Source organism: Tiliqua scincoides, chromosome 2, assembly GCF_035046505.1.
Source record: "Tiliqua scincoides isolate rTilSci1 chromosome 2, rTilSci1.hap2, whole genome shotgun sequence".
Taxonomy (NCBI): Eukaryota; Metazoa; Chordata; class Lepidosauria; order Squamata; family Scincidae; genus Tiliqua; species Tiliqua scincoides.
In genome coordinates, this window is record NC_089822.1 from 225,190,753 (window position 1) to 225,217,127 (window position 26,375).

The 26,375-nt window shown below is 44.3% G+C and overlaps 1 protein-coding gene across 1 annotated transcript; it reads left to right on the forward strand.

The window, feature by feature from the left end:
• Positions 1 to 1,185: 1,185 nt before the first annotated feature.
• Positions 1,186 to 26,157, forward strand: CFAP100 (cilia and flagella associated protein 100). Its single transcript, XM_066612977.1, has 16 exons — positions 1,186 to 1,252; positions 3,194 to 3,280; positions 4,069 to 4,169; positions 6,063 to 6,255; positions 6,826 to 6,893; positions 8,752 to 8,915; positions 9,819 to 9,899; positions 11,613 to 11,797; positions 11,947 to 12,081; positions 15,286 to 15,472; positions 16,861 to 16,927; positions 19,589 to 19,740; positions 20,941 to 21,076; positions 23,390 to 23,592; positions 24,483 to 24,576; positions 26,044 to 26,157. Exons 1-16 carry the CDS (start codon positions 1,186 to 1,188, stop codon positions 26,155 to 26,157), a joined length of 2,034 nt encoding a protein of 677 aa, XP_066469074.1.
• The last annotated feature ends 218 nt before the right edge of the window (positions 26,158 to 26,375 follow it).

Here is a 26,375-nt window from a genome sequence, read left to right on the forward strand (position 1 = left end):
TGACCTTGGTCTTGCAAATCCTTTTGGCTTTTGTGCCAACAGTAGGACTTTTGCTTAGTACTAGTGTCTTGTGAATCATGTGAAATTTTTCATCAGTGTGGAATGAATTTCCTAAATATTGATTTGATTGCTTTAAATTTCTAAGCATTTAAATCCTGCCTTTCAGCCCCCCAAAGATGGCCTATGTATATTAGTAATAAATAATAGCTGGACGTTATGAATGCAAATTATTTGCATAGAATGGCAGACATTACTTGTTTTAGTCCTAAGAACAGTTGCCTTGATTTGAAATGATTGAAATGTTGCATATTTTTGCATCCTTCTCTCATACCTCCTTGATCTTTGAACCCACGACAAAGAAGTTTTTGATGGTCCTATGTCTGCTAGGCAGAGGGTCACTGTGGGACAAGCTTTTTCGGCAGTGATTCCAACCTTTGGAACCAGCATCCTCTTGTGGCCAGATCCAGAACTTGGCCCTTTGAAGTTAGTAGTTAAAAGTGTGTTCTTTTTCAAGTTGACATTGGCCTTTTGAAGTTAGTAGTTTTGGTAGTGGTTTTTGACTTGTCACTTCTGCCTGTTTACTTGGTTTTTGATTTTATATTGAATTTTATTTTAAATCTTGTGCCTCTTTTGAGAATGCTGTGACTGAAAAGGGAGTTGTTTTTCCTTCCAATTAAATAAATAAAATACAGGATTCCTTCATTTTGTTTGACAAGAGTTTTTGTGTTGTTAGCAATTTATGGCAGCATAGTTTTACAACAGGTGAAAGACTTCCACTTTTTCAAAGACAGGAAAAACCACACCCACCAAATTTCTGCAGGTCACATTGCTCCCCAAACCGGGGCTCTGTTACAAAGAAGGTGGCAATTCTAAACTCAGTTTCTAGATAGTGAAGAATTGGCTCCTTTCCTGATCTGTCTGCTAAACAGTATTGTGAAATATCAAGAACAGCATATTTAATAAAAGATGTTTCTCTTTTGTGTCTCGGACATCCCTTTTTCCTTACACTGGTAGATTTTTGCTTTGATCAGGGTGTGACTGACCATAATTGTGCATGATTGTCTTTTCACAATGACTTCCCTCCTTGTGTGTTCTAGGAAGCCTAACATACTTTGAAAACACCAAGGGAGTTCACCTCCAGTGACAACTTTATCCTGCATTTTGTTACAGCAGAAGGTCTCCAACATGTCTGCAGTCTCTTTTCACCAATCGAATATGTCCCTGGAAGTCACTGACTCCAACGCTGCTTTCCGTATGGACTTTTACCTTCCCTAAATCTTCAATAATTTCTTTGGCATTTGGGATTTTAGAACTATTGTGATGCAAAAGCAAAATACAGAAATGTCTGAGATGTGGCACTGGAGGGCTTTTTGGTTTGTTTGCTTGCTTGCTTGTTTAAATGGGTTATCAAGTCACCAAACTGGTTGACACTTTCCATTTTCTCTGTTGGGCACAGTCTCTTTCTGGATTATGGATGGGAACAGCATTCCTAAATGCCTGGCTGACATTACTAAAATGGAGGTTGCTGCAACTCTAAGGACCACCAGAGGGCACTTGAAGCCAAATTCTGCTTTCAGACTTCCCATTCAAAGATGTCCTTCAGAACTCAGTGGAATTAGTGAACTTTTAGGAAGGGACTGTAGCTCTTTGGGCAAGCTCCTGCTTTGCATGCAGAAGATCCCAGGTTCAGTCCCTGGCAGCTCCAGGTTAGATTGGGAATGAGTGACCCTTGTCCAAAACTCTGGAGAGCCCCTGCCAGTCAAAGCAGACAATATTAACCTGCATGGAACAATGACCTGACTCAGCATTAGGCAGCTTCATATATTGTTGAACAAACAGAGGAAGATCTAAAGGCAAATGGCATAGTATACCTGCTAAGGCTAAACAGGCCTGTCATTATAAAATGCCTGGATGAGCGAGGCTGCCTGGGAGCTATACTTCAGCAGCTTGGAGGTTCATGGACTGGGATAGAAGTACAATAAATGCATTATTTTTCAGCCCTGGACCTACCAAGGTTTCAGTATCGTTGTGCACATCAAATATTGTGGCTTGAGCAAAAGGCTTCAGCTCAAGGATTCTTCATGTGTGTGCGCGCGCGCAAACACGCATGCAAATATATTTGTTTCTTCTACCCCATAAGATAAAGTGAGGATCAAATAACTGCAAGTCACATTACAGCTGTGTCTTGGCCCTGTGTGTGTACTTGAAAAGCATTAAAATAGCAGTTGGCAGGGTGGCAATCAGATTCAGACTATGATGCATGGGAAGGTCTCCTTCTAGGTCTACGTCAAAGAGAAACAAGCCTTTGATGCTTTTTTTGGCCTAGAAAGGATGCTACCATTGGTTTTAATGGAAGCACCCCTTTAGGAGCTAACAGCAGTTTTGGGGGGATGTGGGGTATGCGAGAGGAAAGGGTTAATTCCTGCAATTCAAATCCTGATTTGGTCCCCTCCTCCCTGTTGCTGCTCTTTAACTTCAAGAAACTTCAAGACACAAGTAGGTAGGGACAAACTAAGCATTAAATCTAATGTATAGTCACATTAAGGACCCAATCCTATCCAACTTTCCAGCACCAATGCAGCCCCAAGGTGAGGGAATAAATGTTTTCTGGCCTCTGGGACTGCCTCACCACCATAGGATGCAGTGCACACCCATTGGCTTGGCTTGGCTGCACTGGTACTGGTAAGTTGGGTAGGATTAGGCCCTAAGGCTGCTTATAATTGTCCTTTTGGTAAGCTGGCATTATTGCCCTTCTAGTAGGGCAATACGGTTGTCAGGCACACTGATGGAGCAATAGGTGAACTAAAAGCCCTCCTCTAAAAATTGTGCATATGTTACTTCTTCAGAGACTGAGCAAGTGGTGACTGAGAACACACCTGCTTGCCCAACTCTTACACACCTTGGTGAACAAACCAATATGCTATACACGCATATTGTATATGGGTAAGCACTGGTTGAGCAATTGGGAACCCTTCACTGGCATATAATTCTCACTCTGAAGCATGTAGGAAGAAGATGGGACCAACAGGCGTTTATTTAGTCTCCCAGAAATAATGTTTTCCCAGGCCTATGGCGGGCAAGTCTTAATATCGTTCGCGTCACGGTATCAAGTACCATCACCCCATTCCTCTGACCTCTATCAACTATTTCTATATATGGATGAGTAAGAGGAGTTTGATCTTTATTGGACCAGGGGAAAGGATTGCATCCCGAGAGTCAATAGACGTGTTTACAATTCCCTCCGCAAAATCTGGACAGCAAACTAAGTCTGTCACTTCAGGTAAGGCTGTCTTGCATCTTTTTTTATTTCTTTTTTTTAAATTGTTAGGGCCTCTGAATCTGGCCCTTTGGTGGTGTTTTCACCCAGTCTTTGAGAGACTGACTGAATAAGAAGCAGGAAGCTTCCACTACTAATAATTGAAAACTGAAGATAATGGGTATGAAAGGGGCATTGGGAGGGGGGGTTGTGGAAATCTGAGGATAAGTGAATCTGCAGATTCTGGATCCATGGATACAGGGAGGATGCCTGCATAGTCCATTGTTCCTAACTATATTTTTCTCTTGACGGTAGTTCTTTTGTCTCTTCCTGTGATGCAGCTCCATTAACTATAGGCAGTGGCATCGCTGGGGGATGCGAGGGCTGCAGGCAGCACTGTGACATGCAGGGGGGAGTGACACCATTATTAGCCAAAACTGTAAAACCTTGGTATTTTTGAATAATACCACCATGTTATATATGCATGTGTATATATGCATGTTATATATGCATGTTATATATGCATGTGTGCTGCATAATTTCATGAAGAATGCAATGAAACAAACCGCACTGAAGTATCTCTGTTCTATCAAAAATTCTAGCCAAAAAGCCAGCAGGGCGGGGCAATGGCGCATCACCACGTTGATTGACCAGTGCGTTGCCCTACCCACTGCATAGGAGGAGGTCCATCGTGGGGATGACGCACTGGCCTCCCGCACCAATTGACACAAGCCCTAGTGACGCCACTGACTATATACAGACATGGCATGTATACTATGAATGAATAAACACTGGCATTTGGTTTCTTGCAGAATCTGCTCAGAACCTGCTATTGGAGGCAAACCCATTTAAAATCCCTTCAGACATTGATATCTTCTTATTGCGAGACAGACAGAAAGAAAAGGCCAAATTGGTACGTAGAAGAGACACTTGAAGAAAATTATTCCCTATCTATCTATCTATCTATCTATCTATCTATCTATCTATCTATCTATCTATCTATCTATCTATCTATCTATCTATCTATCTATCTATCTATCTATCTATCTATCTATCTATCTATCTATCTATCTATCTATCTATCTATCTATCTATCTATCTATCTATCTATCTATCTATCTATCTATCTATCTATCTAAGCAGGTCCTCCAAGCTGCTCGCAGCAAAGTCCAGCAGACTGCCAGATGTGCTAACGACTACTGGCTCCAGCTCTGTTCCCAGATACAGATAGCTGCTGACACGGGCAACATCAAGGGGATGTATGATGGTATCAAGCAGGCCTTAAGTCCAACACAGAAGAAAATTGCCCCTCTGAAGTCTGCCACAGGCAAGGTCATCCAGGATCAGGCGCAGCAGATGGAATGCTGGGTGCAGCACTGCGCTATATTCCAGAGAAAATGTAGTCACCGAAGAAGCGCTGAACAACATTGAGTGCCTGCCTGTGCTGGAGGAGCTTGACAGTGAACCAACCCTAGAAGAACTTCACCTGGCCCTGGACTCCCTTGCCTTTGGCAAGGCACCTGGAAAAGACAGCATCCCTGCTGAAGTCCTAAAGTGCTGCAAAGAGATCATCGTCACTGAGCTACATGAAATCCTCTGTCTCTGCTGGAGAGAAGGTGGAGTACTTCAAGACATGAGGGATGCAAACATTATCACGCTGTACAAGAACAAAGGTGACAGGGGTGACTGCAACAACTACCGCGGCATCTCTTTCCTTAGCATTGTAGGAAAGCTGATAGAGCACCATAGTCTCTTGAGACTGAAGGTTGCCAACAACCATCTATCTAAGCCAAGAAACGTCTACAATGATTCTCTTAACCTGAAGGAGGGTGAGATCCAAATGGAACAGAAGTAAATAGAAAATAGTTGGAAAAGATGTGCCAGCCATGAAAACTACAAAGCCCCCAAGAGTTTTCTTATCAAATTCCATTTGCTTTCATGGATGAACCACTTTAATATTTCCACCATTCTGACAAAGAATAATGATAATCCAGACCTTAAAAGCAAGTGATCTGCCCATTGTAAAGGAGTCAGTAGCAAATCATTTCATAACTAGATCCTCCTCCTCCTTTCTAATCAAGAATATCTACTTGTGTGCCAAGTGTGGAGCCTATAACATGTTGGAAGCTGGTGGAATAGCTCTGAACTCAACAGGCTCTCCATTTTTACCATCCCATTTGCAAGTGGAGATAACTAGAGGTTTGTTTAGCTTTTGGGGGGGAGCAGGGTGAAATTCTTAAAGGTCTGTGAGGAGTACTTACTATTAGTTAGTGGCAACAGCAGGTAACATTTTTTCTTATAGCTATTTTACCCACTGTGCTTCTATGGCCAGTGGCAGTAGTGCTAAAGCTCTTCCCATTCCCTGGCTTCAGCTAGCTTCCCCCCCCCCCCAGGATTCTCCCCCTATGGGATGATGCTGTGTCACAACACAGTGTCTTTCCTGGGTGGAAAAAATGGCAGCCAGATGAAGCTAGCCACTGGGAGGTGCTCCAGCATTTTCAGTCCACAGAGAGGCAGTGTAGTTTTTTAGAAAGCAAAAAGGACATCACCTACCACCTCTAACCAGTGATATGCTGCACTCCAAAATTTTAAGAATTTTACTTCCAGTCCCCCAAATTGTCCTGGCTTTATCCTTTCTCCTGAAATCCTTGCAACAGCCCTGAAATGAAAATTCATTTTTTTAAAAAAAAATTTTTTTTTTGAATTTTCAGCCACGCTCTAGTATCGTGTTTGTATGTGGAATAGCTGTGGAGGTTCCTGAACACTGGGTGGAGTTTGCCGTGTAACTACCACTTATTATCTGTAGGAGCGAGAGCGGAGGAAGTCTCTGAAGGTCCATGAGAAGATGACCTGCTCCACTCTGCAGAATGCAAAGCAGACTCATTTCAAGAAAGAAATTCAAATGGAAGAGGAAGCTGAGGACAGAGAGCTGGCAGCAGAAGCAGAGCGACTCAAAGCTCTCAGAGAAAGCATTTCGTGGAAGATAGCAGTCACTAAAGGTGAATGTCTTAGTGAAAAGCACCCAGACCCAGATGCACAAAGAGGGACCACATCTCAGTGGCAGGCCACAGGCCTTGGGTGTATAATGTCTCAGATTCACTTCCTTGCATTGCCAGTTATCCCAAATCTTTCATGTGTGTTTCACCCCATTTAAAAAAAAAAAATAAATCAAAAGCAGTCATGGAAGGTTGTGAACTTTAGTGGAGGACTAGGAGGAAAAGTTGCTTGACGCTTTCCCTTGCAGTGGTGGGAAAAAAGATGGATGCCTTGAATTTTTCTCCTGTGGGGACAAAAGCACAAAAGTGGTATTATCCTGCCCAGAAAGCAAAGGAAGGGAAATGGGGGTACTGAAGCAATGGCAGAACAGTCATTGGCCATTGTTTCTGGTTGACTCCTAGTTGCAGACCCAGTTGGCCCATTCAGTGAATTGATAACAGAATTTTTTAACCTCTGTAAAAAAATTGTGCACATCATCCCCACTCTTCTCATCACTGATTTCCCTTGTTTTCTTGTTCTGTCTCTAGTTTGCCCAATTCTTTTCTCCCTCTCTCTTCTTTTTTTATCTCCAGACCAGGTTGTAGAAAGAGAGACAATCCATGACTATATCAATCAGAAACGGCAGATGTTCCTGCTACAAGTAAGCACCTTCAGTTGGGGGGGGGGGGACTGATTTCAAACTTCCCAGTTAGATCTCTTGATCTTTTTCTGAATGCTTGAATAACATGTAATGAACCATGTAATGGTAATGTAATGTAATGAACCAGTGACTCACTTCTGATGGCCTCTCCTGCTATTTTTACTCTACAGTTTCTTGGTCTTTTGTTTTAGGGCTTTTTTGTTTAATTTTTTTGTTGCTAATTGGATTTCTAATGACATGTATAAGTTCATATTTAAATCATTGTAAGCTGCCTTTTGATCTTTATGAGAATTAAAAAGCAGGCCCGTGATAAATTAAATATAAAACATTTGAAGGGAACCCTTGCAAGAAGGATATACAATCTGTGCATGCCAGGAATATTGAGGGTTGCAAAAACTTGACTTGATTCAAATCAAATTGCGGTTGCTATATGAGGCACTGGAGTTAGGTTGGTTGGACAAAAGCATCAGCTCACCTTTACAGAAGGGGAGTAACAAGGTGGGATGGCATAGGACTACAAGATGGAGTGATAATTTTTTTCCCCAAGAACTCACAAAAATGTGGAGAAGGGTCTGCTCTTTGTATAGGAGTCATATTTTGACAGGTGTTCCTTCTGTCATCAATATAGTATTACAAGCTTCATGACTGAATGGAGATTTCAACCCAAGTGCCTCTGGTCCTGAAACTACACCATGGGTCAGCAGATTTTGTGCTTTTGAGAGCAACTTGTTTTGCCAGAGAGGGTGGTTTGATGGGGAAGTTGAAACCAGTTGCAAAATGGCACCTTGTGTGTGTGTGTGTGTGTGTGTGTGTGTGTGTGTGTGTGTGTGTTTTACACCCATACACAGCACTCAGTAATGCCCTTTTAATAAATACTCTGCTCATGCTCCAAACAAGGTTGGTCTAGGACAGGGGTCTCTAAACCCAAATGTGGCCCGCGGAGAGCCTCTATCCGCCCCACGGCCAGCCTTTGATCCTCTGAGAGCCTCTGACCCAGTTGACCAAACACAACCAGAGTTGTACATGTGGGGTGGGGGAATGGGGGTCCATTTAAATGTATGGTGCTTGGAGAAATCCTGGATATTTGAGCCCATTCATTCATTCATTCATTCATCTAAGTTCCATCTCTAATGTATTTATTTAAATTTTATATTTAATTTTTTTTTCCCCAACACTCGACACTTTACCAGATATTTGATGTGGCCCTTTGGCAGAAAAGTTTAGAGACCCTTGGTCTAAGATTTGAATCAGTGTCCAGAAACCAAGGAGAATCCAAGAAAAAAAAATTCAAATCATCAAGGCAGTTGGGGGACGGACAGGACAGGAAGCAAGTTCAGGTGTGACTTGAGATCACTTCAAGTCACAGGAGTGAATTGGAGCCACCTGCAATTGTCTCTTTTACACCATGCCATCCTCAATTACTAGGCAAATGCTAGGAGTGGCAGGTGTGTGACACCAGCAATAACCTAGGCCTGAAGATTAGGCTGGCTTGTCTGGCACTTTAATTGAATGAGTCTCTCCTGTTGATGTCCCTCATAGAATTGTAAATAGAATTGGTCTCCTTCTAAGGTGGCAAAAGACTTTACCTGAAGGAAAAGACACCTGAATGGTCCTTGGAATAGGACCTGAGAATAGGAGGTGATTTGCTCCTGGTCTTGTCATAGATTTCCTGCATGACTGAGATATTTGTACAATCCCTTTGCATTTCATTTCTTTCCCTCCCTACCTTACAAGATTTATTTAGTTTATGGTAGCCATCATTAATGATGACAAAGACAGAAAGCTTCACAAACACATCTCCAGTATGAATCAATGGGTTTGTCTCTCCTTTTTGTTTTGTTTTTGACTTGAACTCCAGTATGCCGTCACTGTAAAGAAAGACGAGATTCAGAAGTTAGAAGACCTGGCCGCTGAGGAGGAAGCAAAGCTGGAACGCGCAGAGGAAGACCTAGAGAAGGACGCTGCCATGTTTGATGAGTTCCTGAAGGAGAATGACAGAAACTCTGTTCAAGCTCTCAACATGTAATGTCAGCAGTAAGACTGTGCACTCCAGCATTAGTAGAACTCTATGCTGGTAGGAGGGATAGGGGGGGGGGAAGCAATGAAAACATTTCTCTAACAGGCAATTCTCTAATGTGGCAATTGTCTAATGTGGCAATTGGGATGAGAATTTAAAGTGATAGAGTTCTGAGGGACATAGAATGGAACTGTACCACTTCAGACTAAAGGTGGGAAGCAATACAACTTCAGAACACTTCCTTTGTATTAAAAAAAACAAAACCAAAAACGCTCCCTCCCTGCAAGTAGAAAATTAGCACAGCACAGCACAGACTGTGATATAACTTTATTCCCTGGTGTAGATACTGGGGCTTTGTTATTTGGATTTTTGAGAACAAAGGATATTCCCCATTGGATATTCTTTTTAACATAGGATATTTCCCTTTGTTATTGGGTTGTGTGTGTGTTTTTTTTTTAACAAATAGAGGGTATGGGAAGGGAGTTGTTTATTTTTTTAATGTGGGAGCATTCTCCTAAAACTATGGCAGGTTCTGGACTTTTGTAGATTCACAGTAAGGTTTATGTTGCACAGGCATGGAAGTTAAAATGCGGTTTTAAAAAGCTGGAGCTGCCTAACCAATCTCCAGTCCAATCAGAAAGTTATAGGGTTAGGATTAACACCAATACCCAACTGATGCCCTCATGCCAAAAAATTCTGGTTGGAAAAGATTGATAAGTGGTAACAGAACTGAGTCAGGAAGGAGTTCATCTCTTCCCAAGGAACTGCTGGGAACTTTTCAGGGAGGCTTACTTCAAATTGGGGACATTCAGGACTTGATCCTATAGTGGCTTATCTCCTGCTGCCTCTGTAGAACCAAGGAAGTGGCAATCATATTTAAGAACCCATTTTTATGCCTCCTTCTGCAGTGCTGAAAGAGAAACCAGAGCAAAACTGGATAAAATACTTGAGATCCGAGAACTGACAGCACAAATGATGAACATCCAAAGGTACTGATTACTCAGAAAATTTTGTTACTGAAGATTGAATTCACACTTTAGGATTTGTCGTCCCCTCCCCCCACACACACACTGGTTATTCTGGGATGTTACGCATGCAAAAGAGGTGCTCTCCCACTGTGCTATGGCCCACTTCATGAAACTGCCAGTGAGATGTTCAAATGGCAGAGTGGTTTTGCTTTTATATATGTGTGATCAGGTGACTGCTAAGTGGCGAGAGTGGCCCACCCCAAGCCATGGTTTGTAGGTTCAGATGTAACCGGATAACCTGTTTTCCCAAATGGTGGTTTGGAAGTCATTTTAGATCTTCAGTTTTCAGATTTTGGTTTGGCAGCTGCTTGCAAAAGGTAGCCTGTTGGATGATGTCCGTTCCAGAGATGCTTTTCCCTCCAGTTTAATCCAACATCAGAAATGATCCAATTTCTCCCTCCCCAAAACAGGGAGGGATCATTTTCCAAACCAGTCTCAGGCTCCATAATGGTCTTCCCTCCAGTCTCCTACCTCTACCTTAAAACACAGTCCATCTGTCCTCTCCCTTAGTTGTTCTGTGGCAGCACTCAGCGAGTTAGGGCACTGTGACCGTTCAGACTTGTAGTCTCTCTCCCTTGCAGTAGCCCTCGTAAAGACTACAAGTCCCAAGATCCATTGCCCATTTTCTACCAGTGTCAGTTCCCTGGTCAATCAGGACAACAAATGGTCATGCCCCACTGCCCATGTACCACCACTGTTGTGTATAGTGTGGCAAAGAGGGAAGGAAAGTACAAACACTTCCTGTGCACCACTGCTCCTCCTGCAGCCAGACCAGTAAGAAAAGTGCTGAAGTGTGGGGTCTGGCTGGAAAAGAGTGATGGGGTATTGGAGAGGCTGGTAGGGAGGGAAAAGAGAGATGCAGGCTAAATTTTTTTGTGCTTGGGCTCAGAGAAGAACTTTAGGGGCATGAAAAACTCTCCACTCCTTGCAGGCCCCCAAAGTTCTTCTCCAGTTTGAGCTTTTGTGCTGAGTCTTGAACCATCCTAATGACTTTTCGGGCAGCCCAATCCTGAGCTGCCCAACACCCAGAGGAGCAGTGGCACCAAAATGGTGACCACTGCATCCTGAGCAACTCACCTCTCCGCCGCCCGGAGCTCATCCCTTGCTCTGGGTGGCATGCTGTGGGCTTCCGGCTGGTGCTGGCTCAGTGTGGACCGGCACAGAGTCAACTCCAACGCTGACCCAGCGCTGAGTGTCATGGGTGTGCCTTACAGCACATTTGCAGCACTCAGCGGTGGTTGGTTGGCAACCTTCAGTCTCGAAAGACTATGGTTTAACCCTAAGAGGGCCAATACTGAGGGTTCAGGATCAGGCCGTGAGTCCTCTGAAAAGTCTCAATGAACGACTTGTGGGTGCCTGATATTGAAAGGAAAGTTTAGTCTCCCCATATTTAGCCATGCAAGATCCTGTCCTGGCTATCACCCAAGTTTCCCTGTTGGGCATGCAACAATGTGATGTAACAATATTCTGCTGGGAGAGACAAGTTAGCAGCCATTGGCATGCCACAGCTTTGTGGCTTTGCCTCTGCCAAGACAGCAGACAAGGGAGTTGCAGCGGCAACAGCTAGTCCTCTGTGTGGAGCTTTGCTTCCAAGGCTAAAAATTGACCTGTTTCCCATGAAGAGGGTCTCTATGATATAGAGTCTGAGTAACTTGTTTGCTTCCTCCAACCTAGCGAGATAGCCAGATTCGAGGACACTTTGCATGAGTATAAAGTCTTCAAGGACTTCCTCTACCAGCTCTCCCCAAAAGAATGGCGTGACAATTATGAAAAAAAGCGATTGAAGGAAAAAATGGTAAAAATTGCTGCTGAGTTTAAAGAAGGAAAATTTTCAGCAGGCTCGTCCGGCACAAACAAAGGTAAGAGTTCTCTGCTGAAGCATTCACATGAGCACATGATGTTCACACACTGACTTTCACAGATACAATACTTTGAAACATGGAGATTCCATTTCACTGCCATGTCATTGGCAGATATATTCTCCATGAACGTGTTTGGCTTCTTCTAGAGCCATCTAAGTATGTGGCCGTCATCACATTTTGTGGCAGGAAAGACCATATAGTTAATTCTGAGCTGCACGAAAATATACAGGATGGTTTCCTCTCCGCTATGACTGGAAACATCCCAGATACTGTCCCTGGAGGTAGGTTGCAAGTTTGTTCTGCCTGCCAAGAGAAGACAGCAGACCAGATCCCAGCCCTGAACACTGCTACCGGCTGCAGTGAGGAGATCTGAACCTCTGCGACACCCAGCAGCACTGAAGCAAGCAGCAGTGCCACAATGGTGGGGCACATAGGGGCACTGAGGCTAGTCAGGTTGGGCAAGAGTCAAGCGCCCATTAGCCTACTGTGGAGCTGACCCTTTGAGCTTCTCAGTATTGGTCTCATGAGCTGGCCAGGATGGTTGCGTTGCTGCTAAGAGATCTCCAAGGGATGCTCCCCATTGGCTTTTTGAGACTCAGAGCCCAATCTTATCCAACGTTTGAGTACCAATGCAGCCACAATGCAGCTCCAAAGTAAGGGAACAAACATTTCCTTACCTTTAGGAGGCCTCCATGACTGCCCCTCCCTACTGCAGGATGCAGCGCACACCCCATTGGCATGGCTGCATCAGTGCTGGAAAGTTGGATAGGACTGGACAGTTAATTCCTCTTTTTCTCACTCTCTACATTGTGGAGTGGAATTTTGCCTCAAAGGACACAAGGGCTTTTGGGAGAAAGCCCATTGGCTAATGGGGAGGGTGGGAGGAGTTACTGCTGCCACCCCTCTTCTTCCTATCCAGTATCCCCGCTGGCAAATGGGGGCTGGTTATAGCAGAAGCTGCTCTTCCCAGAGTGGGAGGCAGAAGAGCCATTGATGAATATTTCACACACACCCCTCCTTTGCCAGTGGGGAAGGAAGGACGATCCTCTGGTCACTGTTGTTGCACCACCACCGTAGTTGGCAACCTTCAGTCTCGAAAGACTATTGGTATCGCGCTCTGAAAGGTGGTTCTGGAACAGCGTCTAGTGTGGCTGAAAAGGCCAATTCAGGAGTGACAATCCCTTCCACACTGGGAGCAAGTGCAGTCTGTCCCTGGTCTGTCTCCCTGGCTATGGGCCTTCCTTCTTTGCCTCTTAGCCTCAGACTGTTGGCCAAGTGTCTCTTCAAACTGGGAAAGGCCATGTTGCACAGCCTGCCTCCAAGTGGGCCGCTCAGAGGCCAGGGTTTCCCACTTGTTGAGGTCCACTCCTAAGGCCTTCAGATCCCTCTTGCAGATGTCCTTGTATCGCAGCTGTGGTCTACCTGTCGGGCGCTTTCCTTGCACGAGTTCTTCATAGAGGAGATCCTTTGGGATCCGGCCATCATCCATTCTCACAACATGACCGAGCCAACGCAGGCGTCTCTGTTTCAGTAGTGCATACATGCTAGGGATTCCAGCACGTTCCAGGACTGTGTTGTTTGGAACTTTGTCCTGCCAGGTGATGCCGAGAATACGTCGGAGGCAGCGCATGTGGAAAGCATTCAGTTTCCTCTCCTGTTGTGAGTGAAGAGTCCATGACTCACTGCAGTACAGAAGTGTACTCAGGACGCAAGCTCTGTAGGCCTGGATCTTGGTATGTTCCGTCAGCTTCTTGTTGGACCAGACTCTCTTTGTGAGTCTGGAAAACGTGGTCGCTGCTTTACCAATGCGTTTGTTTAGCTCGGTATCGAGAGAAAGAGTGTCGGAGATCGTTGAGCCAAGGTACACAAAGTCATGGACAACCTCCAGTTCATGTGCAGAGATTGTAATGCAGGGAGGTGAGTCCACATCCTGAACCATGACCTGTGTTTTCTTCAGGCTGATTGTCAGTCCAAAATCTTGGCAGGCCTTGCTAAAACGATCCATGAGCTGCTGGAGATCTTTGGCAGAGTGGGTAGTGATAGCTGCATCGTCGGCAAAGAGGAAGTCACGCAGACATTTCAGCTGGACTTTGGATTTTGCTCTCAGTCTGGAGAGGTTGAAGAGCTTTCCGTCTGATCTGGTCTGGAGATAGATGCCTTCTGTTGTAGTTCCAAAGGCCTGCTTCAGCAGGACAGCGAAGAAGATCCCAAACAAGGTTGGTGCAAGAACACAGCCCTGCTTCACTCTGCTTCGGATGTCAAAGGGGTGTGATGTGGAGCCATCAAAGACAACAGTGCCCTTCATGTCCTTGTGGAAGGATCTGATGATGCTGAGGAGCCTGGGTGGACATCCAATCTTGGGGAGAATCTTGAAGAGGTCATCCCTGCTGACCAGGTCGAAAGCCTTCGTGAGATCTATGAAGGCTATAAAGAGTGGCTGTCGTTGTTCCCTGCATTTCTCCTGCAGTTGTCTAAGGGAGAATACCATATCAGTGGTGGACCTGTTGGCTCAGAATCCACACTGTTATTCTGGATAAACGCTCTCTGCAAGTACCTGGAGCCTCTTTAGTGCAACTCGGACAAACAACTTTCCTACAACGCTAAGGAGAGAGATGCCACGGTAGTTGTTGCAGTCACCCCTGTCGCCTTTGTTCTTGTACAGCGTGATAATGTTTGCATCCCTCATGTCTTGAGGTACTCCACCTTCTCTCCAGCAGAGACAGGGGATTTCATGCAGCTCAGTGACGATGATCTCTTTGCAGCACTGTAGGACTTCAGCAGGGATGCTGTCTTTTCCAGGTGCCTTGCCAAAGGCAAGGGAGTCCAGGGCCACGTGAAGTTCTTCTAGGGTTGGTTCACTGTCAGGCTCCTCCAGCACAGGCAGGCACTCAATGTTGTTCAGCGCTTCTTCGGTGACTACATTTTTTCCACCACCAGTAAGCTGCTAAATTTAGTATGGTTTCCCTTGAACCTCCTCCACGTCAGCAACAGGTGAGACTCCTTTGGAGGGGCCATCCAGTTCCAGCAGAATTATGTTTTCCTCACAAGGGATTTATGGGCTGCCAAGCTCTCCATATAGCAGGAAGGAACAAAGTGCTAAGGAGGAGATGCTGGGAGGCAGCTGGTAGTCTGGATTCCCAGTGAGGAGCAGATGGGGAACAACTGCTATAGAGGAGGAACAACATGTTAGCTTAGAACCCCCCTCACATTCTAGTTTAGATAGGCCCAGGGGGAATAGGCTTACTGGGACTTCAGGTGGATGGACTTTGCAGAAGAAATTCTTCTTCTTGTCTGTCCTGAATATTAATAATCAGTTTCATGAGGTAACCCTGAATTCTAGTGTTATTTTTTAAAAAGGTGAAAAAGTTTCTCTACATTCACATGAGGCATAACACATATATCTCCAGCCTTTTTTTTTTCTAAATAAAATGCCTCAAATGATCCATCTGTATATTTTAAGGAATTTATCCTCTTCTTGTGCTCAGCTCAGGAAGCCCGAGACAAGCAGAAACGAAGAATGTCAACTGTACCAAAGCATTACAGTTTTGATCGATCTTCCACGGAATTTAATCTCTCCAGGGCTTCAAGTCATACTCTGCAGAAAAAGGAGTCTTTCAAAACAAGCCGAATATCTTCCAGGCAAAACCTCAGATCCCAGCAAAGCAGAAAAACGTAAGTATAAAAATGAGGAGCAAAACCCAACCACATTGTGTAACCATCATTCACACAGTTGTATAAAAGTACATGATTTACATGCATGCATTTAAATGATGACTTGCCCTTTGATTCTCTCAAATTGGAAGAAATGAAAGCAAACAAAGGCTGCACATTCTGTAGGATGACCAGTGAAAATGGGCAGACCAGTGACTCACATTCAGTCTCTAGCCATGCAACACATTTGTATCCATTTATTTCACATCACTTGAACTGCTGTGGAATCTCCAAAAGAATTCTGAGAATTGTAGTTTGATAAATGGCTGGAAACAATGACTCTTCTAGAGCTGTAACTGGCTCTTCTAAAAGACTTCAGTTTTTAGGATTCTCTAGGAAAGAGGGAGTGGCTATTAAACCAATTCAAATCTCAATATGGTTGTGCCCTTAGTCTCCAAAAATTTAGTTCTGTACACATCCACCAGGGTTTGTCAGCTGAAGAGTACAGCTATTAGGACAGTGTATATTTCACACAGCAGCTATAGAATTTCATTCTGGTACAAATGTTGCACGTAAGGAATTTGGATGCCTGAGAATCTCAGCTTGTTTCATTTATTAAGTTGTGATTCTCTTATATTTAGCTGCGGAAGACCAGTTGTTCCTCTTCCCTACAGCATCACTCAGTGTTTCTCAAACTGTGGGTCGGGACCCACTAGGTGGGTCATGAGCCAATTTCAGGTGGGTTCCCCTTCATTTCAATATTTTATTTTTAATATATTAGACTTGATGCTACCATGGTATGTGACTGCATTTGGGGAAATGTGGCAGATCTGTACTTTTGACAGGCTACTATTTATATTCTTTTAACAATGATAGTAAGTGGGACTTACTCCTGGGTAAGTGTGAGTAAGATTGTAGATTGTTAAAAATTTCCCTGCTTGATGATGTCACTTCTGGTCATGACATCACTTCTGATGGATTTGGACAGATTCACATTCAAAAAAGTGGGTGCCGGTACTAAAAGTTTGAGAACCACTGGCATGCTTCTTTTCTAGTGCTGATGTTTTTGTTACATCTAGTTTTACACTGTGAGCCCCCTGGGACAGTTTTTATTCCGCCCCCCCCCCCATTCCTTCATGTCGGTATTGTTAGTGAGCAGTATACTTAAAGTCTTTTTATCTGAATTCCAGTACTTCTCTTCAAAAACCAAACCCTAGGACAGCTGCTGCATCTTTAGAAAGAGACATGTGGAGTACGGGCTTCTGTTTGTGGATTTGTTTGAGAAGGAATCCTAATAATGAGTTAAACAATGCTGGTTTGCATATTGGTGGTTGCGTGTTTTAGGTTGTGTTTTGCACAGTGTTATTGTCACTTTATGCATGCATCTAACCTCAGACTAATCCCTGCAGGAGCCTTGCAGTTGTTGCATCAGAAGAAAAAGATAGTCCAGAATTATCTGATGAAGATGACGATGAGGTCAGGAACTTTGAATCAAATGTCTTTATTATGTATGTTCTACTGAGGGCGCAATCCTAGCTTGCGCTGGAAACAGGCAGGCCAGTGGGCCTGCGCTGCATCTAGCACAAGTTTGGGGCTGACTGCAGGCTAGCCCAGGGCAAGTGGAAATGTTTCCCCTTACCCTGTGTCACACTGCAGCAGCCCCAATGGGTCTACTTGGATCTGCACCACCTGATGAGCAGCCCGGGACTGCCCTGGGGCACCCAGGACACTGGCCTCACCTCCCATTCCCTGCCCGCCTGCACACAGTTCCTCCCACCACCCACCCTCCCCTTTTCCAAAAAAGCCTCCTTCCCACCTCTTCCTCGCCCTCCCTACACACCCCCAGACTCCTGCATCGGCCAAGCTCAGCTGACGCAACTCACCTTTACCCCGGGGCATGAGGAGATCAGGTCTGACTCCCCTCAGAATGTTGCAGCACTTTACAGCACTTTTATGACTCTTCTGGGCCGGCACAAGGGACTTGCATCGGCCCAAGTGCCAATTAGGATTGGGCCCTGAGTTGTGCACTGTTTTCTTGCCTGAATGATTTAAAAGATGTTATAACACGCTTTTCAAAAAGAATTCTCAAAGTGGAATATAGAGTTAAAAGTACTGCACAAAGAAATAAAATTCAGTAGTACAAGAAACAGAGAGACAGGTTAAAAAAAATCACAAAAGCTGGCAGAAATTATTATTTTTTTAAATGTAGAACAATAAAGAAACTTATCTAAGCACAATCCTTTTCAAGTCTACTTAGAAGCAAGTATCTTTGTGTTCACTGGAACTCCTTTACTCCCAGCTAAGTATGCGTAGGATTGCAATTTAAATGAAAACTGTTTCACAACCTTCTTAAAAGGTGTGGGCTCCATTTTTGCCACTGCTTGATGCCATATGAATGTACTATTAAGCAAATGTAATGACATTGCAGCAAGAGAAGAACAAACTAATGAGTTTTAATGAGTGTTATCCCAAGGCAAACGTGAACTCTTTATCTTTTCTGCTATTTGGTGTAATTACATATTTTGGTCATCAGATTAAGGGCACAATTCTAACTAAGTCTACTCAGAAGTAAGTCCTAGTTTGTTCAATGGGGCTTACACTCAGGAAAGTGTGGTTAGGATTGCAGCCTAAATGGTTTTCATAGGCAAAAGGAAACCACAACGGTGACATGAAATGTCAAATTAGTATTGGGTTTGGCAGAAGTGGATAAACTTGCAATTCTTCTTAAAGATAAGTCTGTAAAAACTTTTATGGACAATAAGAAACCATTCATGGACTTTCTGAGCATTATGGGGAAAATGGGCCAAATAATCTATGGATTTGATGAGTAGATAGGGGATTTAGTTTTTATGTTTTTCTCATTTTTCTTTTTGAGTTGAAAATGTACTTTTTAATAAGTGTAGACTGTTTAAAATGTGATAGCTAATATTTTGTATGATTTTGTAGTAGAACAAAGAAATGTAGGGTGCAATCCTATCCTGCACTGGAACAGGCAAGCCAAGAGGCTTGCGCTGTACCCAGCGCAGGATAGGGGCCATAAGCAGCTCAGCCAGAGGCAAGGGGAAATATTTCCTCTTACCTCCGGGTAAGAATCGCTGGTCCCTATGGGAGACTTGTGCCACTTCTTGAGGTGGTGCAAGTTCGAGGAGAATGGAGCGGCTTGGAGCCGCTCTGTTCTCCCTGGGAACGGGGGTTGGGATCCAGCATAACTACCAGATCCCAGCCCCACCTCCCGCTCCCCACCCATCTGCCCTCAGGGCTGCCCACTGCCCGCCCTTCCCCCTGCCCAGGAACATCTCCATCTCACCTCCTCCCTGCCCCCCTGCTTACGTTAGAGCCTTGTGTGAGCACAGACATGTTGATGCAAGTCGCTTGAAGGAAGCTGGCGCGGAGGCTTCTGTCAGCCTGTGCAGGCCAGCACTTCTCTGAGTGCTGGCCTGGCTTCCTCCCGAGTAGGTGCAAACGTGCCTTACAACACCACCTCTTTAGGTAATACAGATCCAAGTAGCTACATAGGGGCAGCTGCTCCATGACATGAGGTAAGGGGAATGAATCCCCCTTACTCTGAGTTGCACTGCAACCTGGTTCAGCCCTGCCCTGGATGCAGTGCAGACCAGCCAGCCTGCCTGCTTCAGGGCAGGTTAGGATTGGACTGCCCATCTCATACATAAAAGAAAGTTAAACTTTTTTGATAAATTGTGCGATGGTAAATGTATGAAGCTGCCCTGTGCCAAGTCAGTCCATTGGTCTATCTAGCTTGGTAAGGTCTATAACGAGTGGCAGTAGCTTGCGCCAGCCCAAGTCAAGGGCTGGTTTGTGCCCGTAGTTTGAGATCTCTGCACTTGCCACACCTTGCAATATTTTTACTTTTAATTTTTTGTATTTGTTTTTAATAAAATATAAAAGTTTAAAAAAAAAAGAAATGTCAAATTAGTCTAAAGAAAATCTGCCATATATGCATTAAAATATAATAGATTTGTTAGTACAGTTTGATTAGTACAGTTTTGACTGAGCTTTTTCGAATGTGCAAGTGTGTTTTTGGAATGCAGGGAGCAGATACTGACGGGGCAAAGCAGCTGCTTCTTGCCTTGTATGGTCTCCAATGTGGACAAGAGATTTTTACACCTTCTTTTGCAGGAACCTGAGTTATACTTTACAGATCCACACCAACTGCTAAATCTTTTCACTGAGTTAGAGGAACAGAACTTGTCTCTAATTCAGAATTCTCAGGAAACAGAAGAAACCCTCGATGAGCTTCGGCATACTCTGAGCACTACGCGGGCTAAAATGTAAGTGATGGAAGAGCATTGCCTGCAGGAAAGTATGCAGGAACAAAGTATGCATCCCACAGACACTAAAGTATGTGGACGTCCTGCCCCTCCCTGGCAGCCCAGCCTCACACCAGGCTGCTTGGATCTGCACCACCTCTTTACGTATACAGATGCAAGTAGCCGCATAGGGGCAGCTGCCACATGACATGAAGTAAGGGAAATGAATCCCCCTTACGCTGACTTGCACTGCAACCTGGTTCAGCCCTGCCCTGGATGCAGTGCAGAGCAGCCAACCTGCCTGCTCCAGGGCAGGTTAGGATTGGGCTGCCCGTCTCATACATAAAAGAAAGTTAAAACTGTTTTGAGAAATTATGCGATGGTAAATGTATGAAGCTGCCCTGTGCCATGTCAGTCCATTGGTCCATCTAACTTGGTAAGGTCTATAACGAGTGGCTGTAGCTCTCCAGGGTTTCAGACAGGAGTCTTATGGATACACCAGAGACTGAACCTGGGACCATACAAAGCAGATGCTATGACACTGAGCCACAGCCCATCATGTTATCATGAGAATGCTTGTTGTTTGCAATGTATATTATCATATAGAATCATACAGGCCTGAGGAGGGCGGGGAAATCCTGGGGCTTGAGCTTCAAAGGGGCACAGGCTATAAAACAAATTATATAGTACAAAACAAATGGCAGGAAAATTTAGGAAGGGGGGTCCCTGTCAGGCATCTTGCCCCAGGCCCAAAGCAGCCTTGGAATCATAAATTGGAGAAACAGCAAGAGGGCATTTCATAAGCTATTCAACAATCAATTCTCACTATGCTCCCCCCCCCAATGATGGAATCCATATGATAGTGATCCTTCAGTGATGGGATCCATATGACATTTGTTCATCTTATGAAGATGCCCAGGTTTGCACATGTTCCCCAAAACTAAAGAGTTTAGGGCTGCAATTCTATCCACACTTTCCTGGGAGTAAGCCCCACTGAACCCACTTGGACTTACTTCTAGAACCCAATGGCTAGAACTGTATTGGCTAGAACTCATGGTCTCAGACGTGTTTGCCAGGAAGCTGAATATATCTTGCACCACTTAAAATGAAATTTCACATGACGAAACTTGCATGTGGCTGCCAACTGTTATCACATAGTGTTAAAGTAGATCATGCAAAACCTTTCCTTAAAAACACATTCTTCCATTTCTTTTGGGCCAGGGATCGTGAAATAGAGCAGCTGAAGTCGCTTGCTGTCACTCTCCAAGCCAACATTGTGAAAGAGGAGGAGACTGCGGCAGACCTGGAACTCAAATCAAGAGTCTTTTCCTTTGGAGAGTACAAAGCCGAAGTTCAGGTATGTGTGACATTTAAGCCACAGTGTAAGCAACATTGACCAGGACAAGAACTGATGATACAAAGCTTCCTGACATATCCCTGCAGATTGCTTCTAATGGAAAGGTGACATTTTTCCCAGAAAAAAATATTGTTAAGTGAAAGATCCAGGATGGTCAAGTGGTTCAGAAGTTGGACTTAGACCTGGAAGAGCCAGGTTCAAATCTCTGCTGAGCCACAAAGCTTCCTGGGTGACTTTGAGCCACTCGCTCTCTCAGCTTCACCTACCTCACAGGGTTGTTGGGAGAAAAAAAAGGGGAGGAATTATGTATACCTCCCTGAGCTCCTTGGAGAAGGAGAGCAGTATAAAAATGTAAAAAAATAAAAATAAGTTTGAGGCTGTTCCCTTAGACAACTTCAGGAGAAATGCAGGAAACAACGACAGCCACTCTTTATAGCCTTCATAGATCTCACGAAGGCTTTCGACCTGGTCAGCAGGGATGGCCTCTTCAAGATTCTCCCCAAGATTGGATGTCCACCCAGGCTCCTCAGCATCATCAGATCCTTCCACAAGGACATGAAGGGCACTGTTGTCTTTGATGGCTCCACATCACACCCCTTTGACATCCAAAGCAGAGTGAAGCAGGGCTGTGTTCTTGCACCAACCTTGTTTGGGATCTTCTTCGCTGTCCTGCTGAAGCAGGCCTTTGGAACTACAACAGAAGGCATCTATCTCCAGACGAGATCAGACGGAAAGCTCTTCAACCTCTCCAGACTGAGAGCAAAGTCCAAAGTCCAGCTGAAATGTCTGCGTGACTTCCTCTTTGCCAACGATGCAGCTATCACTACCCACTCTGCCAAAGATCTCCAGCAGCTCATGGATCGTTTTAGCAAGGCCTGCCAAGATTTTGGACTGACAATCAGCCTGAAGAAAACACAGGTCATGGTTCAGGATGTAGACTCACCTCCCTGCATTACAATCTCTGCGCATGAACTGGAGGTTGTCCATGACTTTGTGTACCTTGGCTCAGCGATCTCCGACACTCTTTCTCTCCATACCGAGCTAAACAAATGCATTGGTAAAGCAGCGACCACGTTTTCCAGACTCACAAAGAGAGTCTGGTCCAACAAGAAGCTGACGGAACATACCAAGATCCAGGTCTACAGAGCTTGCGTCCCGAGTACACTTCTGTACTGCAGCAAGTCATGGACTCTTCACTCACAACAGGAGAGGAAACTGAATGCTTTCCACATGCGCTGCCTCCGACGTATTCTCGGCATCACCTGGCAGGACAAAGTTCCAAACAACACAGTCCTGGAACGTGCTGGAACCCCTAGCATATATGCACTACTGAAACAGAGACGCCTGCGTTGGCTTGGTCATGTCGTGAGAATGGATGATGGCCAGATCCCAAAGGATCTCCTCTATGGAGAACTCGTGCAAGGAAAGCGCCCTACGGGTAGACCACAGCTGCGATACAAGGACATCTGCAAGAGGGATCTGAAGGCCTTAGGAGTGGACCTCAACAAGTGGGAAACCCTGGCCTCTGAGCGGCCCGCTTGGAGGCAGGCTGTGCAACATGGCCTTTCCCAGTTTGAAGAGACACTTGGCCAACAGTCTGAGGCTAAGAGGCAAAAAAGGAAGGCCCATAGCCAGGGAGACAGGCCAGGGACAGACTGCACTTGCTCCCAGTGTGGAAGGGATTGTCACTCCCGAATCGGCCTTTTCAGCCACACTAGACGCTGTTCCAGAACCACCTTTCAGAGCGCGATACCATAGTCTTTCGAGACTGAAGGTTGCCAACTAACAGCATCGGACCATTAGTCCTTCTACGGCTGTACCGTCTCTCTGACTGGCTGTGTGGTTTGCCAAGTTCTCATAGTGCTAAGAATTGGAGATATGGGAAATTGAAACCAACATCTTCTACATGCAGACTCTGTTCTATTTAAGGCTGAACTGCATATTCTAGAGTGAACACTTTTGCCTCCCCCCTTTTTAGTTGCGGCACCAAAAAGCAGAACAAAACTGCCTTTTCATTATTTTACCATCACCTGTTTTGCAAAAGCACTCCTCTCTTTTTACTGAGAAGCCTCTTTAAAACCATGCTATATCATGATGTAGTGTAATTATGAGAGGGTCCTCTATGTGAAAATCATGGCAATCTCCAGCCAAGCTTAGCACTTGTGTCACAACCAGAAAGCTCACCATTTTGCTAACTCCTTTTCCGGTAATTTCCCTCACACAAATGGGTCAGCAGAATTGGGAGAGACCGTGACTATTGCATTACTACTTCGAAGTTGGTGCTCAGAAATTACTGTTGGCTGTTTCTTGTAGGATAAAATGCTGGTGAGCTTGCATCGAAAGGTGCTGGAAGTCTATCGACGATGCATTGGAGAAAATGAAGCAAACCTGGGAACCGTGCAGATGCTCACTGTGATAGAACATCAATTAGATGACTTGTTAGAGTGCCTTGAGAGGGTGCCCGCAGCCAAGATAGAACAAGCTGAGAAAGCCAAAGAGAAAGAACGAAGGATAAGGTAAGAGAGAAATCCTATTCGGAAACGTATACTACCTTCAGGTTGAGTGAGAACTGGTAAAGCTGTGTGGAATGTTGACTTGTGGAACATGGAACTCCCTCCCGTTCGATTTCAGACCTGCCTCCTCACTGGAGGTGATCTGGCATGGGTTGAAGACTTTTCTTTTTGGTTTGGAGTTTCCATTTTAGTGATTGATTGCTTCCCACTTTTTTTTTTGTCTGCTATTTTACTATTTACTTGGGTTTTAACATTTCTGCAGCCATTTTTAGTTTCACTACTTTTTAGTGAAAAAATTAACTAAAGTAACTTTATTTTTTATTCTTTCACTATTTTCATTTGTGAAAAGACACATCATGACAATGCACATGCTCACACAGCAAACCTCTTCAGGAGGGGAGACAAAAGCTTGTCCCAGGATACAATTGCCTCAGTTCAGATTATGTGAAAGTGTGCTCTTATTCACTCTTTTTTTAAAAGCCAAACAAAGGTTACTTTCTGAATGGCCCTTGTAAAATTAGGGCTCAGAGCAAATCCTTTTAACCCATTTTTCAAAGGGCAAGTTACATTTGAAAAGCTCAGCAAGACTTAAAAGCCCAATCCTATCCAACTTTCCAGTGCCTGGGCAGCTGCAGTGCAGCCCGCAGTCAAGGGAACAAATGCTCCCTTACCTTGTGAAGGCCTCCATAACTACCTTCCCACCACAGGATGCATTGCACACCCCATTGGCATGGCTACACCAGGGCTGGAAAGTTAGATAGGATTTGGCTCTTAATACCTTCCACAGCCCCTGTTCAATCCACATGGACATGAGAATGTGTGCGTCCAGATCTCTCAACTGGAATCCAAACCACACTGCATCTTGTTTCACAAATGTCATTTTACCTTAACAGATTGAGAGAAGAAAAGATCAGGCAGCAGAGGCTACTGCAGGAAGAAAGGTTGCAACGGGCACTGGCAAGAGCACAAGCTGATGTTAAGAAAAAGGTAAATCTAAGAAGCCCTTCATGGTTTATATTTGCCTGTCAGATAACTTCATGTGCACTTCTGTACAGAGGTGTTGAGTAGCACTGCACTTCTGTACAGTCTTAATTGGATTTGAACTATGACTATAACCAAAACATCTACTCAATGTATTGCCGACAGTTGTGAATTAGTCTTAAGGGCAAGGGATTTGTAGCACATTCTGTGCCCAAAATAACTTCTTTGATGGGTGTTTCACTTGTTGTAACAAGCAGTGAAAGGTTGGCACAAGTACTTCTGTTGGCTTACATGTACTAGTAACAGAAGAAGCTAATCTAAGGCATAACTGAGAGATAAAGTAAAAGCAAGAATTTTGTGTTAAGGAAAGGGATGTTTCACTGCTGGGAGCAAACTGAAAAGATATTTGAATGTCTTTGCTCGGGCTTCTAAAATTACCAGCCTCCCTTCCAGCTGCTAGTAAAACACAAAGATTATAATCAATTACCCTAGTGCTGGCTTTATACCGCTAGGACAGACTTCAATTATTGTTTAACACAATAGGGTATTTTAATCTGGTGCTTGGTGTGCAGAACTTTCATTGGAAAACTCCTCCAATGTATATGAAAGACTTGCTAGAAGTCTTTTCACAAGGTATCTTTCAAGACCACAAGTGAGAGACAGATTAGGAAGAGGTTTCAGTTATGATGGTGCAGTGACAACCTGCCCTTTGTATCTATTAAAAACATCCGAACAATTTAATTTAATGACCCACTGCCATCTGAAACTCTTAGCCTACTGTAGCTGATTGGGCTAGTCTGGTGACACTAAGGCATTAGCAGTGTCAATGGGTGCTGATATGGGAAAAAAAATGTCTGCTGTTCTACCAGAACAGCATGCTGCAAATGCACTGAACAATTCCTTACTTACTAATGTAAACCTTTACCACAATGTCTAATGATACCTGAATTGTTTATTTAGAGAAAAACGAGAAAAGATCAGAGCATACCTTGCTGCTCTTGAACTCGGAGTCTGAAGAAATCCCTAAAGCTGCCCACAGTCTGTTGATCATGTGCCCATTACAATGCAGCCTCAGGTTGGAGGCATTCACAATTACAACTAACAGACATAGAAGCACTGGCAGTCTCCAGGACAGGAACCGGTTTTCTTACCCTATGTAGAACATGTACATGGATTGTGCTCTCTAAATAACTAGTACGAAGGACAAAGACAAGTCCATTACTGTTTGTTCTTCCTGAGCTGCCTTCTCCAAGAGAAAACCTGTAGTCCTCAAGACACTCTTCCCCATCATTCAAAACTGGATGATAGTAACTGTCTGGGGCAACTCTCAAACATTCAGAAACTTCAGCCAGAGCTCATTTTAAATACATTGTTTAAACACACACACAAAATCACTTCTATGGATTATGGATCCAGTGTGATCACAGCTATCAGCATGCAAAGCATTAAACAATCTTTCTTGTACCTTTTCAGAGTGGCAGAAGACTGGTCTTCCGCTCTGAGCCTCCTGCCTTCAAAGAGAAAGAGGATGAGGATCAAGGGCTGATAGACAAGGAAAAGGAAGAGCTCCTCTATTATTTTACCTAGCAGCCTAATCACAGTTGGTTGTCAGGAATATGGAACATATAGCAAGGAACAAGACTAATGAGCAGAAATGTATCTTTTTAAGACAAAGTTATTTTTTTCTTTTATATTGTCTGTTTTAAAAACATTTCTTAACTTAGATTAGCTGAGATGTATTTTAGCTAGACATAGTGACGTTTCAAAAAAAGTTCAAGCCACTGTCTGTACTGCTTTAAGCTGGA